Source organism: Parasteatoda tepidariorum, chromosome 3 (assembly GCF_982258835.1).
Source record: "Parasteatoda tepidariorum strain Cologne lab strain chromosome 3, Ptep-v5.0, whole genome shotgun sequence".
NCBI classification, from domain to species: domain Eukaryota; kingdom Metazoa; phylum Arthropoda; class Arachnida; order Araneae; family Theridiidae; genus Parasteatoda; species Parasteatoda tepidariorum.
In genome coordinates, this window is record NC_141757.1 from 75372633 (window position 1) to 75393734 (window position 21102).

General features: G+C 26.4%; 1 protein-coding gene across 1 annotated transcript in view; it reads right to left on the bottom strand.

The window, feature by feature from the left end:
• Positions 1 to 864: 864 nt before the first annotated feature.
• LOC107448740 (uncharacterized) overlaps positions 865 to 21102 on the bottom strand; it is a 45118-nt gene continuing 24880 nt past the window's right edge. The window contains exons 13-33 of the mRNA XM_043045060.3: positions 20742 to 20835; positions 20560 to 20651; positions 19679 to 19759; positions 19163 to 19282; positions 17347 to 17538; positions 15637 to 15759; positions 15474 to 15563; positions 13917 to 14031; positions 13686 to 13842; positions 12199 to 12263; positions 10009 to 10146; positions 9781 to 9929; positions 9585 to 9697; positions 8422 to 8541; positions 7845 to 7920; positions 6968 to 7091; positions 6798 to 6883; positions 6504 to 6600; positions 4918 to 5011; positions 3146 to 3311; positions 865 to 1324 (exon numbers count right to left, since the gene is read on the bottom strand). Of these exons, the coding sequence (XP_042900994.1) occupies positions 1028 to 1324; positions 3146 to 3311; positions 4918 to 5011; positions 6504 to 6600; positions 6798 to 6883; positions 6968 to 7091; positions 7845 to 7920; positions 8422 to 8541; positions 9585 to 9697; positions 9781 to 9929; positions 10009 to 10146; positions 12199 to 12263; positions 13686 to 13842; positions 13917 to 14031; positions 15474 to 15563; positions 15637 to 15759; positions 17347 to 17538; positions 19163 to 19282; positions 19679 to 19759; positions 20560 to 20651; positions 20742 to 20835 (2589 nt within the window). The 3' untranslated portion in view covers positions 865 to 1027. The remainder of the gene's footprint in view (positions 1325 to 3145; positions 3312 to 4917; positions 5012 to 6503; positions 6601 to 6797; positions 6884 to 6967; positions 7092 to 7844; positions 7921 to 8421; positions 8542 to 9584; positions 9698 to 9780; positions 9930 to 10008; positions 10147 to 12198; positions 12264 to 13685; positions 13843 to 13916; positions 14032 to 15473; positions 15564 to 15636; positions 15760 to 17346; positions 17539 to 19162; positions 19283 to 19678; positions 19760 to 20559; positions 20652 to 20741; positions 20836 to 21102) is intronic.

The following is a 21102-nucleotide window of genomic DNA, read 5'->3' on the forward strand; positions in this document are numbered from 1 at the left end:
AAAAAAAAGGGATGATATTATTATAAGAAAAATAATTCAAACTGCAATGTTAAAAATGTAGAAATGGCATATGTTAAATTTGAAAAAAAAAACTTGAGAAAAAATTTCTAAAAAGAATGAGGAGGTTACTTAATATTTTAGTACTACAGATTTTAGTAATAAAAAAAATGATTATATAATATTTTGCTACCATAAACTTTTACTAAAGTCATATTTAAAATAAAACAATTTGACTCATATGAATATGGAAATCTGAATTTAACTGATTCCTTGATTCCATTTACTAAACTATCAAATTATTTTTACTGTTACATTTTGGAAATTAAAAAAATAAAAAGATATGAAAATAAAATGCCCAAATTTTGATTCCAAAAAGTATTGCATACTACTTATTGATGCTGAAGGAAACTATTATATGTCCATAAGAATACACTTCGTTTTTTAAAATATAGCAACAAAAAAGAAAAAAGGATAAGATCTACATTTTGAAAAATAAAATAATAATGAAATAATAAAATACTATTTCTAAAGAATTAAAAAAAAAATTGAGCTTTATTACCAGTAAGTTTAGAAACAAAAAAAATCACACTTTGCAAATAAACATAAATATTCTTATAATTATCAGGGGGAAAATCATATAACAAAACGGTATAAATAATATAAAGTTGACAGCTTAAATTATTATAATTTTAGTGCTTAAATCATAATAAAAGAAATTAAAACATACACTTGTGATGAGTGTACAGCTAAACAAATGAGGTAATCACACTGATAAAAATATATGTTACTTGAAATGGTCAAAGTTACAATAAATATACCACAGCACATTTTACAATCACAAGCACAAATTAGAGAATTTGCATATTTTTTTTTGGCAGTTATGATGACGATGAAGTGTGCACTGGAAAATGATCATTGCACAAAAAGATGCATAAATTTGAATTCTTACACTATCATGATTTATATCCGTTTCAGCATATGATAATTGCATTTCATAAAACTTCATACTAAAATACAAGTTCACAGTTCAAACCGTAGTACTGTATGAACTATGACTGTATGTAACTTTTTGATCACCAGGCTCAAGTGTAACATCTTCAGTAGATGCTAAATTAATAGCAATACTATCGGCAACACTCAACTGTTGGCTGTGACTACGGCTCAGGCTGGAACGACTGAATCTATCTTCTGATGCCATTGTTTCTAAATCAGAAGTGACAGCCCTGAAATCATCAGCTGTAGTAGCAACGCTTTGTCCATCAGCTGGACTATCTTCATCTTCATACATCAGTATATTAGAACTTTTTGCGCCATCAGCTATTGCCTTTACAATAAAAAAAATTATAATAGAAATGTAATCACCAGATATGCAATAATGCAATTTAAACATCTATTTACATGATAAAGACTCACCATTACATATAATTTTTACTTATAAACTGTAAATGAAAATACTCAGGAAAAATTGTAACATTAAGCGACTTAAAAATAAAACAATAAAACTTTACACTTGATTCAACACAAAAAACTCCTCACAAATCTATATATATATTTCTCTTACATGGCAACAAAAAAAGCCTCATTACAATTCCCCGAATGGCAATGCTAGAAAATCGACCAATGATTGCCTCTAAAAATGTCACATGCTAAATCTAGCTGAGGTGGCTCAACATATAGCGCTTTTAAAAACGGAAACTGAAATAACCATAGAGAGCATTCTCACCAATGGGATCTCTTCTGAAATTCACCCTCTCAGCTGCAGCAATCTCATACTATTAAGCTAGGCAGAAGTGAGTAGTCTTTGTCGATAGCGCTTTTTTTTTCATGAATTTATATATTACGAATTTATTTGACGTTTTTTTATTTATATCACGAATTTATTTGTTTTATTATTGTTATTAGTTATTCATTGAATAATGAGTCTCAGTCGAGCTGTTACGCTTTTAAGATTTTATACTACAGCACATTTCTAATAGGTTTAACGAATTACATGTCACTTATTTGAATTCAAATTTATTTTAATGACTTAGTATTTACTAAAAAGATAAAACTTTTTTTAAAAAAAAAAGTTGTATGGATTTGAATGATTATTTTGAATTCTTAGAATTTTGTGCATTTGCAATGTACCTAAGTTAGTAGTGAGCGAAGCGATCTTGGTTTGCTTCGCAAACTATATAAGATGGCATAGCAATTTTCGGGGGTTGGTGAGCGTTAGCGAGCAGGGGGCGCAGCCCACTAGTATAAATTATAAACTCTACACTTCATAACATTTAGTAACTTTATAGAAAGTAAAATAATAATGATAATGTGCTGTTATAACAAATTCTTTTAACAATGGTTTACTTTGATTTTTAAAAATATAACCAAACTTTTATAGTTATCACTTTCACTCTCTTCCCTGCCACATTTAATATAAAAAGGCAATAAAAAATGTTTTATCAAGCTATAAAAATATTTATTTATGTTGCCGAATTTAACTATCACATATGAATATTTGATTTTGATTTATGCAACTTTCAGTATTTTTCTTTTTTAAAGATATAAAATATTTACTTTTCCTCAATGACAAATAAATAAATAAAATTGAACAGATACTTAAATATCCAGTTTTTCAAAATATATAAATGTATGTATAAGTAAATATATATATATACTCTCATTAAAATGAATAAACTATAATAATCCATTAAACTAAAATAAACATGTGCAAAAGATGCAAATAAAAAGATCAACATAGCCAACAGATTTTGCTGTTCGTTATGTTGTTATAATGAAACCCAGCACTTCTTTTAAAGGTATGTGGTGCTGTTGGCTGATAATGAGTTAGAACACTTTTTTATTTTTGTATGGATTTATTAAAATTATTTTGCTCTTTATAACATATTATATATATATATATATATATATATATATATATATATATATATATATATATATATATATATATATATATATATATATATATATATATATATATATATATAAGGATGCAGATTGACAAGAGAGGATGCTAAGTTTTGTCTAAACTCAAATAAAAAGTACTGAAAACAAAACTGTAATTTGATGACCACATAACCAATGACCTACAGCTAAGCAAAAAAAAAACACTCATTACCACACGAAAATGTATAGAGAGTGTACTCACTTTCAAGATATCACTACACATGTCAGTCTCAATAGGAATAGGATCTTCATTTTCTCTATTAAAAATAATGACGGAAATTTGAACAGGATGTGGCAGAGGTAGAGGAATGATCAGCTTCTGAATAAATGTGCTTTGAGGCTTCTTCTTCCATGGATACAATTGTTTTCTGACAGTAAAACATTATAGATAATTAATTTTCAATATGCATTTAGCTCAAACAAACATTTTTGAAATCGTATATTTGCTCAAGATTAAGTTTACTTTACCTAACTCGCATGCAACGTACGTTTGTTATTATGCCATGGCAGCTCTATGTAGCTAAACGGCACTAAAATGTACGTAAAAGAAACATATAGGCACCTTCAGTGAGAAGTTTCAAAGTCTTGAGTAAAATTAGCTTCCTGGCACATTTAGACTCGTAAAGATTTCATGACAAATTAATAGACATAAGTCTTCATGAAAAATGAAAGTCAAATTAAACATATTTACTTTGAAAACATTAGTTTCAAAGACACATTTGTTTAGGTGACCCAGTTATTGAATCTAAAATTCGTTTAATTTGAATAATTAGTCTTTAAAATCTAGAGTAAAATTAGTTTTCTAGCATGCTTCGACAAACGAAGTTCGACAAATCAATAGTCACATGTTTTCATGACAAATCAAATAAAAATTAAACTAATAGACCTTAATAAAATCAGTTTAGTTCAGTAGTTGTCAGTAGAATAAAAGTATGTTTTCATTAAATGGCTGAGTGGCCATATTTGGCCTATTAGCTTTCCCATAAGGACTTCATCATTTTAAAAACTACATATTTTATTTTTAATATTTTTTCTAATAATAAAATTTTGAGCCGCAGTGACTGAGAAGATAGAGCATTTGGCTGGTTGACATGAATTCAACTTCCAGCTTGCACCAACCACAGGGCTGATGTAAAATATCCTCAGTGGTACATGCATCATGGGTTAGAATCCCCTTGCCACCAGGCTAACCATGAGTAGTCTCCGTGGTTTGTCTCTCTATGTAACGCAAATCGGATTAATTCAATGAAAAAGTCTTCCACAAGGCTAGTTTGTTGCAATATTTGACCCAGGATTTCCCTTGTCTTCTGGATTGGGTGCAAATTTCCAATGCTATAGATATGAACATTGATAGTCAAAAATTTAGAATCAGTGCAGCTGTTCAGTGCTGGTTACAAAATAATGAAATTTAGAATTGCATATTTTAAATATTATTTTCTCTGAGTAATTTTTAATGACTTTTTTACTTAATCATTAAAACTGGAGTGAATGTTTTGCTCTTTATCTGATTATACTAAATAAAACTGTTGGGTTACAAATCATTTTTGCAGGCTTTAGGCTAAAGGATTTTAAAAGTGAGCTTAAATGCATTTCTAGTGTAAAGCGAATAGCAAAACATGAGAGTTTTAAAAACACATAACACTAGATACCCATAGAAGGGACAAGGAACACCTGAATTAAAGATTTTCAGAAATTGTTGAATGTTTGAATAAGTGCTTCAAAATAATGATCTCCTCCGCTAAAAACAAATTCAAAATTAACCTACATTTTTTACCACATAATCGGAGCAATATTTAAAAGAACAGACTTACTCTGGGAAGATTTACACTTAAATTCTGCTCTATCTTTTTAACAGCTGATTGTATATTTAGTAATACATTAATCTGTGTAAATAGGAAATAAATATTTGACAAACATAAAATTAAATTTAAAAAAATTATTTCCTTAAAAAAATATAATTTCATATTCACTTACTTTCTCTCATCTTTTTTATGAACTGTATTAGAAGTGTTATACATAGGATTAAATGTACTGAGATCTAAATATGGTGAATGCACATGAATTTTCCCTAAAAAAACGAAAACAAATTATCTTATAAGTCCATACACACCAAGATTTCATTTCAAAATAAATTATAATATAAATAAAAAGTTATAATTTTAATAGCATTTAGTCACAGTCATAAAATTTAATAAAAAAGTTGCTTTGTTTTTAATTTAAATTACAAACATAAAAATAAGATTGCCCAAAAAACAGAGAAGTAAAAATTTATGACAGATGTTGACTATTAAATTATTGAGATGATCTTGGGAAAGATTACTCCACTCAACAAGCAATGCTCTCCAAAGTTCCTGTGCACATGTAAGAGATGGTTGATGTACTACAACTTGTCAGCCAAGCATGTCTCACACAGGCTCTATCAGATTCAAGTCCAGTGAGAATGCTGCCCATTCCATACAGGTGATATCCTCAGATTGAAAACATTTGTCTGCTATGTTTGCTAAGTGAGGACAGGCGTTGTCATCCATAAATACAAATTCTGCATTCATGGCATACTTAAATATATGTACATGCTGTCCCGATAAATTTGGCATGTCATGGTTTCAATTTGAACATGGATATCTGTTTTAGAGTTTAGCATAATTCCACCCTAAACGAGTAATCCTTTAATCTCATAACGGTGTCCTTCAATGACATAGTCTTGTTGGTAATGGGTACCTTGGCATTCTCCATATGAAAGTTGGACGTGAATTAGACTGCAAGCTAAACCTGGACTCATCAGAAAAAATTACAAAAGCCCACTGTGATAATGTCCACATTGCATGCTCTTTACTCCAGGTTGAACGTAGGTGACAGTGAGCTTTGCTGAGCAGGATGCATCTGACAGGCTTGCAAGCATATAAACCAATTTTTCCCAAACTGTAACATTTCATAAAATAGGATTTGTACACATATATGGTTTGCCTTGAAACTGTGATATGAATGGCTTCAGATAGCTGACAAGAAAGGTCGCATAATGTGGCCTGTCTGCTTTTTTTGGAAGATACTGCCAAATGCGAGTCTTCATTCGAGGTTGTAACTCAGAAGGCGACCAATACTGTAATGTCTTTTGGCATTTCCATCATCTTGGAATCATTGCCAAAGCCTAGAGATGACACTTAAGGTAATTAACTATTCTGTTATGGAACTAAGCATCTTGCAGAATACTTGTAAAGAATTTTATTTCTTTACCCAGCATTTCTTATATAACCCTCTCTTACATCCTTGTCATTGTGACATACTATCAGTGCCATCTGAGAGCTTCCTATAATTTGCATATTATTCCTAAATTCTGCATGCGAAAATTTACTTTAGAGTTCAACTAAGTGATTCAGAATTATTCTTAATTAATGGACATCAGTGAGTACTAAAATAGTGTCCAAATATTTGTTATCTAGGCATAATCACTAATTAAAATATCACTCAATATATAACTAACTATATCAATAACAAAAGCAAACAATTAAAACAATGTGAGAATAAATTGATATGTACTTGATCGTTAATTAAAAATGATTTACCTTTGGGTATATGAATAACATTGCTGAAATCCACATTAGGTTGCAAAGCAACTGACTGTAGCATTTCTGTATACCTAGAGAGATTTACACCATGGGCCTGAAAAAAAATCTCTCATTCAAATATTAAAGTTAAAAAAAATAAAACCATTAAGAAACTTATAGATAATAAGAAAGATTCAAACTGAAAATAACATGAAAATAATTTTTTTGCATCATTAATTATTTAACAATGGAATAAAACATTTTAAAAAATTATTTGATTTACAATTAAATAGCAAAGACTAAATTAATTACCTCTAAACGGTAACATGTGTCACGATCTTCTAGAGGAGTCAATATATCCACAGAAAATATTTCTGTTAGAAGTTGAGCAGCGAACCCTGTTTCAAATAAAAGAGCGAGTATTAACATGAAAATGTCTGAGTAAATAGAAAAGAAATTTAATAACTATTAAATGAAGGTACCTGGCCAATCTCTGAAAGATAATCCTTTTTTATCCCAAAAATCTTCTTCTTTTATTTGCATTCTCTTCAATACATGGACAGGGAAAAATCTTTGCAATATAACAGTGGCCACATGCAAAGTTGGCTATTACACAAGAGTAAATTTCTTTTTAATTAAATAAAATGTTTTTTGATATGGGAAAAAATGCTTTAACTTTTAAAATCTTTAATAAAAGTTTTTTTTAATTTTAACTGAAATTTCAAATTTTCAACATATTTTACCAATTGGCAAAATAAAATTTTTTCTTATTTAATAAATTACATTTTTCAAAACATAAAATTAAAAATCTGTCTTGCTGTTAAAGTTTTTACTGACCTTTTTATATACATATAATATCACAAACGACAGCAAAATAAATGAGTTCCTTTTCTCACAATAGGAGAACTAGTCATACAAGTTATCTTTTCTTTTTAAGTTTTAGTTTAAGACATGAATTTTAAAAAAAAATTATAATAAAAAATCGTGTATTTCAATCTTTTTATTGAAATTTTTTTCTTCAAATTATTAATATTGCAATACACATTTTTATACATAACAATTTTTTTCCTTGAATTTGTTTTCAAGTGCTTATATCTTAAAACTTTGGTTTCAAGATAAAATGTATGACATAACACTTTTTTTTAGGTAAAAAATTTATATTTTATTAGTTTTATAGCAAATTGTAAAATATTTATCAAAAAGAATATCTATGTTTAGTTTGCCTATAGCTCTGGTAATAGAAATTTGATATTTTAAATCTATATATGATTGGATATTTATATAAAATTTAGAACCTAACAATTGACAAATTCACACTGTTTAAACATTTAAGTCAAAACACATAGATTAATATCTTACTTGCAGATCTGCAGCAGCCAATTTGACTTTGGACCTAACATTCACTCCTAAACCTGTTTGGAGTTCCTTTTTTCGCCTAAAAGATATAAAGAGAGTTACAGCGAGAGATATTGTATTATTTAATTTCAAAATTAGTTCAATTATAAATGATATAGCTTTCACATATTTCTACAAAAAAATGACTTAAAAAAAACGAGAAACTTTATTACACACATTAGCTATAAAACAAACAGTATAACAATGCACACAGAATCAATAAAAAAAACTGAATTATTTATAGTTTAAAACTTATTATTTTATACTTAGTATTATAAGTGGTAATAATTTGAATACATAAATAAAAATAGAAAATCTTATAAAAGTGGTTACATATACAAGATATTAGTAAAGTTTCAGAAGAAAAAAAAAATTTGAACCAATAACTTTAAAACACATACACAAATTAGGATTGATTTTTAAAAAAAATATTTTTTCTTAATGGAAGGTACAAACAGAAAAACACTAAAAACATAAAATTAAATAAATTTTTTTATTTGTCAAGAAAACTTACACTTAACACAAAAATAAAAAAAATTACCTATCCACTTGATCCCTAAGAGCTACTAACAATTCTTGAGCTTCTTTTTCAACGTCTTTATAAACACCTTCTTTGCACAGTGTTGCAGAAAAAGGATGAAAACATTGCGCAGCGAATTCCCTATACAATTAAAATTTTTATTAACATAATATATAATCATATTTAAAATGTTAATCAGTTAATAAAAAAAACCATTTCATGCATCTAATTTTTGGTATCTGCTAACTAATAAATTAAGTGGAAATAATTGTTGATCTTCACAGTGTACAGAACAATTAAAAAATGTGATAAAGTAAAATTAGCAGAGTTTATCTCCAACATTGATTAAAAGTGAAAAAATTATACAAAATGAAAATGTAAAAACAATATTTACTGTATTTTTAATTGCAAATATTTACAAGAAATATATATGAAATCTTAAAAATAAAGCACACATAGAGTATAAATAGAAAAAAAGAGACATAAAATTTATGATATTGATCTAGTTGAATTAATTTTGTCTCTCTTAGCTTAAGTGACCATTGTACTTTTTAAGTATTCAAATTGTATATTAAATAAGCAACAGCTTTAATTAAATTTGAGACTCAAAGTTTAAATATTTCTTGACACATAATCCTCAAAAATTATAACTTTAAAAATGTACATAGAAAATTCCTTTAAAAAATTTTGTCATAAATGGAAAACATTATTATATGACTTTTAAAATTATTGTAAAAGCTTTAAAATTATTATAAAAGTCACATGTTAATCGATTTAATTAAAAAGAATATAATTAAGTCTAAAAATAATACTTAGCTGTCCTATAGGAGATTCAAAAAAGAAAAATTTAAATATATGACTTGTTGAATGAATTTATTTATTATTTTTTACCTCTAAATGGGAATGTCGAAATTTTTGAAGCTATTTAATAATAAAAAATTTCTCCATAATCAAGATTTTAAAAAAAATATATTATAAAAAAATTAATAAATTTTCTTAAATTACATATTCATATGTTTTATAATTCAACTTTGTATTGTGGGTGAAAATGAAATATGCATTTGTAAATAAATGCCTATTTTTAGGTTATATTTAAAATAAATTCAAAATCTGGTATTTCTACTTCTAAGTTATTAAAGACCACAGATTGTAAATATATTTTAAAAATTCAATGCATCTCTCACCTAAATGTTTGTTGTGGGAGTAAAATAATTCTTTCTACTTCTTCTTTGAAAGCATTTAATTCTTCAGTCTCAAGTTTGGCTTCAAAAGCAGCTAGAGCTTGCTCTGGATAAATCTACATCCAAACAATAACTTTTTTATAAAAAAATTGCAAATTAAAAATTTTTTTTATTTAACATAAGTTTAAAATATTATTACCTGAAAAAAATGTTCGTTGGAAAGACCAGGTCCAGCAATCCGTTTGACTAGCCAGCTATTGCTAGACGGTACACGACCACGCCTTTTGATTAGAATATGAAACATTGCAATATCCCAAACAACCCTACAACAAAAACGTAACAAGGATGCTGAAAATAAAAAAACAAAAGTCAAATACATGGTAAAAAATTTATCCTTCAAAAATTATAAGAGTTAAATCTTAATTACCTAAAAGAACAACAAGTGATACAACAGGACAAATAATGAGCGATACAAATAAAGCAAGGGAAGGCTGTAAAAGGCCTTGAACACAGATATGCCATAAAAGAGCCTCTAAAATTATGCATATTCTATTCCTTGGAAGACCTATTTAAATAAAAATAAATTCAAATAAATATAAATTTAAATAATTCTATTAATGCAACAAATTACTACAGGAAACACATTCTTTTCAGTTCTTAGCTTCTAATTTAATATTAGAATAATTTAAAAAAAGAAAGTGTTTATTACACTTACAATGAATTTATCTAATGTATTTTCGTGTGATACATGCCAATGAATAAGAATGAAGTAAATAGAATGCCAGTAAATATTAACATCAACAAACATTAAAAAAAATTATTCTTTAGAATAAATTAAAAACTAATTTTTTTTCAGTATTAAATAACTGTCTTAATTTTATTAATTTAAAAAAAAAGTTTAAAATATAGATATAGTGCATCAATTTTTTGAATAGCTAAAAAAAATCTATTAATCATAATAATTTAATTAAAATATAATAAAAAATACATCAGCAATTTTACAAAATAAGAAATTTTGTGCCTTTGCTGCGCTAGAAGGCAAAATTCAAAAAGTTTTTATAAGTTGATTAAATATTTTTCTAAAACTTTTTCAGTTCTTAAGAAGGGATTTTTTAACAAACTACCATTTCGCATTCATAACAAGCATTTCTAAGCATAACAATTCTAAAAAAAGTGAAGAAAAAATTTTAACCCCATAGAGAAAAAGTGAATGCCTAACTTAGTTATTGCAAACCGATATGAAACACCATTAGTGATTTTTGACATAGCTAAATGAAATCTTGTAGCACATCAATACAGTTGTCTTCAAAAGCAATTACTAAAATTCAAAACTATATTTGTGATCATACATAAATCAAGCTATTTGTTGTTATAGTGAAAAAGAATTGGTGCATGTGGATAATTAAAACAGATAGATGATTTTGTTTGAATATGATTGTGTGGGTAAATAATTTCATAGAAGAGAAAATGTTGTTCCATTCAGGATTTAATTAAAAACAAAGTAGTAAATTATACTTATTCATCACAGTTAAGATTAGCTTTGGAGGATGATGTTTCAAATACAAAAATAAATAAATAAATATGTAGGTAAATAAATAAATTAATTAATATGTAAATAAATAAATTAATTAATATGTAAATAAATAAATAATAAATATGCTAAATATAAAATGCGATGAAAATAAAATAAATTGCAGATAATGAAACAGGATAAAATTCAGAATAAACTTTGGCAAGGAATTTCATGACTGTTCCTTGCCAAAAACAACAATGGATTTTTTTAAACTACAATTGACACTATTATTCTGAAATATATTTATGAAAATAAAATAGACAATTTGTAATAACTGTAGAAATTCATGATTTAGCTATTAGATGTAATAAATTATTGACAAAATCTTTATTTTCAGATTTATACATTAAAATGCATTGGTGGATCATACGAAAGTATGAGAAGAATTTAATACCAATATCATAAGAAAGTGTGAGAAAGAATAACAGCTCTTCACTAAAATCAAAAGATTTTAAAAATTATGTAAAGGTTTCTGAATTCCATGCAAATGTATTAGGCACAGCTAGAGGGAATCTCTAAAAATAGAATAACTTCTACTAGCATGTCAAGGCTATTGAATAAAAACTACAATTAATGGCTTATTTTATTAAAAAAAGATTCAGTGAAATAATAATTTAATTCTTAATTTATAAAAACCCATAATGATTATTCATGACAGCTATATTTGAAATCAAAACTTTTTCCAAGATAATACTTTTGTTGAAGTCACACATTAATTTTTTTTTTTATTTTGCTTTTGTCTATAAAAAAGGGGAAAACACAAACCATTCAATTAAAAGCTCAATTTTATTCTGAACTGTAAGTTATATCAAAATTGAATTCGGATTTCAGTCAGTATAGAACATATACATAAATTTATAGTCAATCAATGCCGATATCAAAATGTTCTTATACCACTTAGATGATATAAAAATTTTGAAATTTATATCAATCTCTTTTATAAACAATAGGCAACACGTGCTATTATTTACTTATAATTTCAAATGTTATTAAACATTTTATACTACAATCATGAACTAAAAAAATCTAAAATTAATTTAATACCTGGACTATCAAAGTCATAAATTAAAATCATGATTGAATGGAAAAGTAATGTTGCAGCAGGTACCCTGAAATTAAAAGAAAATTTTTTAAAGCATTATATTTTTAATAGTAATACTTTTAAATTTGAAAAATAATATAATATATATGATGTGATCATCACAATGTTTGTTGTGCCATTTGCCAACTGGGCTGTCTCCAACTGAAGCACCCTCTTATTTGTCTTTGGCCTTTGCGAAATCTCTAGGGCTCAGCGCCTACCGCGTTGACCATGAAGATTCTCGAAACAGCTAAAGAGGGGACGCTATCTTTTGGAGATAGACCAGTATTCCCCGTAGAGCTCTCACCAAGGTTGGTACCTTCTTTTCTGCAATTTTTCTCTCTCCCCCTGTGTGCTCACAGATTGTGGATCTCGTATTTATTTCCATTGTTTTATTAATTTGCAACTACCTTTTAAATATTAATTATCTTAAATTTTACTACATTTTAACAATGTAGTAAGAGGGCGCTTTAGATAGACCAGTATTCCCCGTAGAGCTCTCTCCAAAGGTTGGTACCTTCTTTTCTGCAATTTTTCTCTCTCCCCATGTGTGCTCACAGATTGTGGATCTCGTATTTATTTCTATTGTTTTATTAATTTGCCTCTACCTTTTAAATATTAATTATCTTAAATTTTACTGCATTTTAACAACATGATTATGCTTAATTAAATTTTGATATCTTGTCCCAGGATCCACATGGGTTGACATACCCTTCTGCCAGTTCATGTTACTTCGCTTCTACAATGTAACATCTGCTTTACCAAAGTAAAAAAAAATAAAGAAGTCGTATTTCCTTTTGAGATTGAAAACAACACAGTATGACTAGTGATCTTACCTGGGTGTAACACCATTCACCGTCAAACCAACCGACCACTACACCACCAATAGAACAGTGTATTTAAAAAAATTGGAATTTTATGTAAGCACATTGCATTTGATACATGTTTTTCAAATTGAAAAAAATGCAATGATTTCAATGGTTTTTTTTTTCAAACATTAATTGAAATATTGTTTTACCAATCTTTCTTTTGTTTATAAAATTATCTACACACATAAGTTATAAGGAATAAGCAACAGAACTAAATAAGAAGCCGCAATTACTATAAAAAATTATGTTCTAAAGAGTCTTTTTGTAGTAATACTTTAAAATTCTACACATTTTTATGAATTAGTATGGGTAAATTTTAAACATTTTACAATTTTCGATTGAAGCGTTTCACATAGGATTAACATTATTAAAAAATGCTGCCATGCCTGAATTATGAAGTAAAAATAATAAAATGTTGAAACAAAAAGGATCATATGGCACGAAAAACTAATAAATTCACACTTCATAAATTCACATTATGTTATTTATACAATAAATAACAAAAAGCTAAAACTAAGAAATAACTTGAAATCAAAATTGACGGCTAAATATCCAAAATATATATAGTAAAATAAACTTACCACAATGGAGCAAATACAGCAACAGATAAAGACAGGAATGAAACAAACAGACACAGAAATGGAAAAAAGAACACAATCAATAATGTTCCCAAAGCACCTTTAAGTAAATAATTCCAAAGGCGATTCAAATGACGACTAAAACCTTTACCAATAAAACCTATAAATGAAAATAAATTTAAAACATGTGCATGTAAAATTATATTTTATTTCTGAGTAGATATTTTTGCTCACCTGTATCAGGACGAGATTCAAATTCAGTTCTCGACTTAGATATATGCCTCCACAGTAAAATTAATCTTGAGCACAAAGTGTTAGTTATGGATGATTTTCTTGGATATAATGTACCCTAGAAAGTATAGAGTAAAGAGAGAATAAGTACTAAATAAATTTATCAGTTTCTAAATAAACTAATAACATAATAAATTAACTGAGTATTTATAGCTAACTGAATAAATAAAGTTTCACTGTAAAAAGTACAAACACAACAATAAGGTAACTCTAATATTAACTACATTTATTGCTTCAGCTTATTTAGAAATGGTAAAGCTAACTGAAAAGAAATAATTATAATAGCTCAAATATAAATTATTTGTAAAGAGTTGCAGAGTTCCTCACACTAATTTTAATATCTTACTCAAAAAATCAAGCTTCTCTCACTAATTTGACTGCTTTTTTATATACATAGTACAAAACTTAGTGATACGCAAATGGACAATGATTTCTATATTCCTTTTAACAAAATCTCTATTTTTATTGAAATAACCACTCTTCATAGCATTTTGTGCATTTCAAAACTCCTTAGCAGTTCTGCCAAATTCTGAAACATTTTCAGTAAGAAGGCTCAAAAAACTTTTTTTTACACAATACAAAGCATTTTATGGGAAAAAGGCAAATTTTTGAAAAAGAGTTGTTTATCGAAAAATTAGAACTTAATGGAATTCTTCATAATAATTTCAGCACAAAATTATAAATAACAGTAAGGTACAGATTTTCTGTGATATAAATAAAATAAATAAAGGACTTCTTATTTAGACAAAAATATTTATTTAAATAAAATTATAAGAAGTAAACTTCTGATCCATTAATTTATGCAAAACCAAATATAGAGTAAAAAAAAAAAAACAAATCTCATAGTATAATACAAAACTCAAAACAAATAAACAAAAAGACATTCTTCTGTATTTATTGACTAAAGTAATCTTAACTGTCTAAAGTTACAAAAAGAAAATTTAGAAATTATAGCAAAAAAAAAAAAGAAAAGGTATTAAACTATACCAATTTATGCTTTGCTAAGTAAGCAAATTTACATCATAAAATTTTTTTTTTAAGAAAAAAAAATTTAAACATTGAAATTTTGTTTAATAAACGAACTTGTGTTGTAAACTTCTGATCCATTAATTTATGCAAAACCAAATGAATAATATAGAGCAAAAAACAAATCTCATAGTATAATACAAAACTCAAAACAAATAAACAAAAAGACATTCTTCTGTACTTATTGACTAAAGTAATCTTAACTGTCTAAAGTTACAAAAAGAAAATTTAGAAATTATACCAAAAAAAGAAAAGGTATTAAACTAAACCAATTTATGCTTTGCTAAGTAAGCAAATTTGCTTCAGAATTTTTTTTTTAAGAAAAAAAAAATAAATTTAAACACTGAAATTTTATTTAAAAAACGAACTTGTGAAGAAAAATTAACAATATAAGATAGTATGGTGTGATTAAATTCAAAACGTTAATGAGTTAGAAATATAAAAAAAAGTTATGAGAAATTAAGAGAAACTTACATCAATTTGACTGATTTCTAAATCTGGTATGAAGGGACGAATGCAAAATAAAGCCCTCAAGCTAACAGGGCTGCACCATGGTATTATTACCTAAAAACCATAATATCAGTTTTAACATATTAAAATACTAAAAAACATTGAATGTATGACAATTTTTACTTACACCAAATATAAACATAGCATTCCACATCCATGAATAAGTGCGATAACAATAATTGATCCATCTCCAAAATGGTGATCTGGTAGTGGTTGTGTGTAATCTCTGCTTTTCCACCAGGAAAACAGGCTAAACATTAAAAATTACATTCTGTAGAGGCAATTAAAAATCTAAAATAGTTTGCAATTTGACATGAATTTTTTGATATATCTCTACTTTAAACAATTTTTATGTCATCTTCATTTTGCTATTACAGAGTCACCTATGAACCAAAATGCAACAACCTGCGTGTCAGATTGGGATACTTTTTTCTGGAATCAGAAATGAAAACTACTGAGGTTACTATCTAGAGATTTTGAAGTTGCTCCGATTTCAGTGGGTGAGATCAGCAGTTGAGTTAGTTGTCATTAATTCCATCTTTCAAAAAATTTCTGATATCCATTTTTAGATTTTTGATCTGATATTCCCTTCTGAAGATATTTGATGTTATTCGTACATTTTGAACACTCTGTGTGTATATATAGGATTAAATTTTACTTATGACTCGTGAAAAAATATTATATCTAATCTAAAGCTAAAATTTTTTTAACTCATTTAGCATATAACAATTCTTTAACTTAAACATATTTTTCATACTTTTTTTTGTATTAATTTAAATCAAAATAAGTAAAACATATCATAGTTAGGGTTTTAATAATTTATGGTTATGAAATACAGCATGAAACATCAGTGTTTTTCACTGAGTTAAAGATAAAATCTCCCAAACGCAGCTCACTTCTAAACTGTAATTTTTCAAATTTGCAGTTATTTAGATCTAAAATAAACAGTTATTCATTATTGAAAGTACTTTCATTTACAAAATCAATTATTGATAAATTTTTTAATATGACTGAAAAAAAATTTCAAATTCCTTTTCCTAAGTTTTATATTTTAGTACAAATAAAATGATAATCTAATAGATTTTTTTAGTAACTACTAGACTGTAAAAAACTGCTAAAATATATTTTTGCTTGTAATTAGAGCCTCAGAAAAAATATCTAAGTAAAACTTACACCAGTGTCCCATCTATCTCAAAAGGTTAAGAATCATGAGGAATAAAATCTTTTTCAATTAAGAGTTCAAAAACAGACTTTATGAATTTATTAATCATTAAAAATTTTCTTTAAATCCAAATAACAACCATCATTCGCCTTAGGACCCAATTACTTTTTTATAATTTACATATATGATTGGGTATATAGTTTTATATTCTGCTAAAATTTCCTAAAACTGCTGCCATGCCATAAAAAAAAATTATATAAAAAAAATAATAGTCAATGAAAAGTTAGAGCAATCATAAATTTGAGATCATTTAAAAAAAATCTCCCTCACAGTTTTATAAAATAACTTTCTAAAGGGTAGTTCTAATTAGGGAAGAAATTAAAATGCATTAAGACATACTGCTGATGGCTTTACTTGTCTATGTCTAAGCTATTTAACAAATTGCAAATGTCTAAGCAATTTAACATTAACATTGAATGTCGACTTTTCATTTCAAAAAATAATCCAAATGATAAAGATGCAAAAGGATAGAAAATTAATTAACTATAATTTAAACTTAGAACAACTATTCCAGAATATTTTAATAGTAATATTTAATATATATTATTTGATATAATAGTAAAATTAAGTAATATTTTAAAAATGAAAGAAATATAAAATCGTGATTTAACTTACTTGGTTAGGATCTGAACGTGGTTGAGCAAGTGAAGAAGAAGTACGACTTATGACTGTGGGAACAGCTTCAGCTTCTCCCTGGAATACTTTTCTAACATTCCAATGATGAGGACTCCATATTTGCGTTCGCCAATGAAAAGAGCGATTGGGCTTTCGAACTTTACTAAGTTCTTGTTTTAATACAGGTTCTCTCTAAGTAACAAACAAAAGTATTTTTAAGTATCCCATAAAATACCTTCAGGGTTTTTTGTTCACTCCCTTTTAATTAAAAATTGCAGTTAATTTTTGTGAAAGAAATAAGCATTTAACTCAGTAAATACCAAAATTTTTTAAAATCTTATTTATCTAACACCCTAATAAGTAAAATTAAGTAAATACAATAAGTCAAAATCAATAAAACTGTTAGTAATAAATGTAATATCAACCAAGAAGTATTTTAGGGTACAATTTTAAGACCACAGCTATTTCTTAAAATTAAATGCTAAAATCAGAACTTCTGAAAATGATACAACATTTTTATACTCATCAAACAATTTTAAATACCTAGAAGTTGATTTTAATGATGATCTTTACAAAATCCGAGATTAATTTACTGATAATTCTTCAAACATAATATCAACAAAATTTATGATTTTCCAATTCACTAATGGCAAAGGAAAATAACTTGTCATTCAAATACTTGTGTAAAAGAAACAAGTAAATGAGCTGCAGATCTGAGAAATTAGAACCTAAGACCACAATGGGAATACTTAGTGTACATATTGATTGAAACTTAAAATGAAAAATGCATGGAAATCACATAATAAGACAGATTTATATTGAGCAGATTTTACAACTTAAAATTAAAAATATATTTCTTCTAACTTTATATTATGCATGGATATACTTTCATATTCATTATGGCTAATCAGTTTGGGGGGAGGATTACATAACTAACATAAATAAATTATGTAATATCCAAGATAAATTTATTACATTCTTACTAAATAAAAATGAATGAATTAACCCAAACCACTACCAGTTACTCTAACCAATCCGTAATTTATTAATCTGCATCTTCTTAAAAACTCAAACACTTGTAATGTAAAAGACACAATTTGATAAGAAAACCTAACCAAATTTATTTCAGACTCAAACATAACAAGAACATTTTATGTAAATGAATTTATTGCCAAAATGCCATAATTTATGCCCTGCTGAAATTCAAAATGCCAATAGGTTAAATAATTTTAAAAAACTATTACAAAATTTTTCTTTTTCTCTACTTAATATTGAAGATTTTTCTTATGGTAATTCGATACACCCTTTACCTTTACGTTCATCTTTTTCAATAGTTATAATGTTCATATTTTGTGACTGATTCAACTTGCTTTAAATCAGACACTCCTGCCTGCCACCTTTCAAACTTTAAATTTCATATTTGCATTTAGTTAACTCTTTTGTGTTTCACTTTATAAGTGTATCTTTTCTTTTCTTTCCATTTACCCTAATGTATAATCACATTTTATTTCATGTATGTTTATTTCCTGCTTTAATTTTGCATTGTATTTAATTAGTAAAGTAAAAGGTAAATAGATTACTAAAAATTTATTTAAGCCAAATAAAATTGATCTGGAAATTTCAAACCTAAGAATATTTATCTAAATGGCAAATATTTTTCCACGTCTATGTTTTTTAATTATGATAAGAAAAATTTAATACATTTTTCGTTTATCAGTATATACTAAAACTATAAAAATCAATTCTAAAAATATATATTACGAAAAAACTCATGGATAACACAAAACATAATTAAATATATAAACTGAATATTCACCTCTCTCATGAATGTCAAATCTCTTTGCAAAAAATAAGAAATTTGTTCCAATCTACTTTGTCGACAAAGTGCTAATGCTTCTTCATGAGCATCCCAGCGATGATCCAAAAAGAACTCTTCCTAATTTTAAGAATTTTTTATAAAAAAAACTGTTATAAAAATACACTAGAAATTCTATCACAAATTGAAATAATAAAGTGAATTAAATGTGTCTTTTAACCAATAATCTAAAATAAATAATGCAGCAAAAATTCAAAAAAATATTTTAGAATACTTATTTTCAGATTTAGCAGTGTAAATTCAATTTAAGTTTTATACTTAACTGAACCAAAAAATGTTTTAAGATGTCTAATATGAAGGTAGTAAGAAAATATATGAAACTTTATTATGAGCCTGTCTCGGTTCTAATATATTAAATTCAATAAAATATCACTTAATACGTTTGTCTACTAAACTCTTCAATGGATTACTTTCTTCAACTTATTGCAAGATTTATAACGTAAATTGAAAAATTACCTCTGCTATATTCAATTTTTCTTTCACCCAAGGCTTCACTTGAGAAAGAACAGGGTACATTTCACCCAGCAAACGTTTCAGCTACAAAGATAACAATAAACAGTACACATTTAGTAGTGAACAAAATTAAAGTGTTTAAAACAAAACCAAGTTTTAAAAAAAAATAGCAAATTTTCAGAAAAAATAAGCATTTTTTAAATTTTTAATCAGTTCTTTACTTGCTGAACACAATAAAAAAAATTATTAAATCAGATTGAATCCAAAACCAATATTTTTTTTACTTGATTGACTATTTCAATACACAGAGACAGAAATAAAATAAAAATCCCTTGAAAATTGCAATTTTTCTCTTGCCACATAATGTATTTTTAATTTAAAAATAATCATTAAAACTAAACTAACATTTTTTAAATTTTATAACTCAACTTTCAGCTGCTACTAAATAAAAACTGAATGCATATTAAAACTAAAACTTCTACTTTTGTTCATATCCTTACTTATGTTATTAAATTTAAAGAAAAATATAAAGTCCCACATTAAAATAAAGAAAATTCAGAGATATTTTTAAAACAAACTAAACAATTTCAAATTATTCATACATTACAGAAGTAAAATTATCTACAAATACATTTAGTCATCCGCACTCTTAATATATAGCAAACGTTATGAGGAGGCTAAAATGAAAGATTGGTTAGATCCTGAGAAAAATTAATTAAACTTAAGTTAAAATGTCCCTTGATTAAGTTTTTTAAATGTAAGAAATATTAACAAACACGAAAGTTTTTTTATAAAATTTATAACCTTCTGAAAGTTAAAGTAAAGTCACTTCGTGCATCATTTCTTAAGAGATTTTTATATTCAATAAAAACAGCAAAAAAAACCTGAGAAAGTGTTTCCTTCAATCGACGATGCATATTTTCAACTGCTCGATGCATTAAGATAACACACTGGGCTTGTTCAACTAATAATGGACCTAAATTTTAAAAAATGAAACGACATATTTTGAATAATAAATATCCTACTCAGATTAAAATAATATTTAAAACACAAACAAAATAAATACCTATTCCAGATCCTAACTCTAAAATTTGAGGATGACATAAAATAGCTGCAAAAACTCGGCGTAAATATTCATCCAGAACTAAAATATTTGCTACCTGAAAAAAAAGATGGTATATACAGATACAGGAAAAAAAATTCCACATGAAGTTTAATGACACTTAACATAAACTCTAAAAGCAAACAATATTATATCATATTTAATTTTTCAAACATTAATAAAAGTTATAATATTAAAATTATAAATAAAGTTATATATAATAATTTTAAATTTAAAGTTTAATTTCTACATAGATACGTTTTCTTGCAGTGATTCTTGTAATTGCTAAACTATTATAAGGGTGTTATTAAATTGATGAAAAATT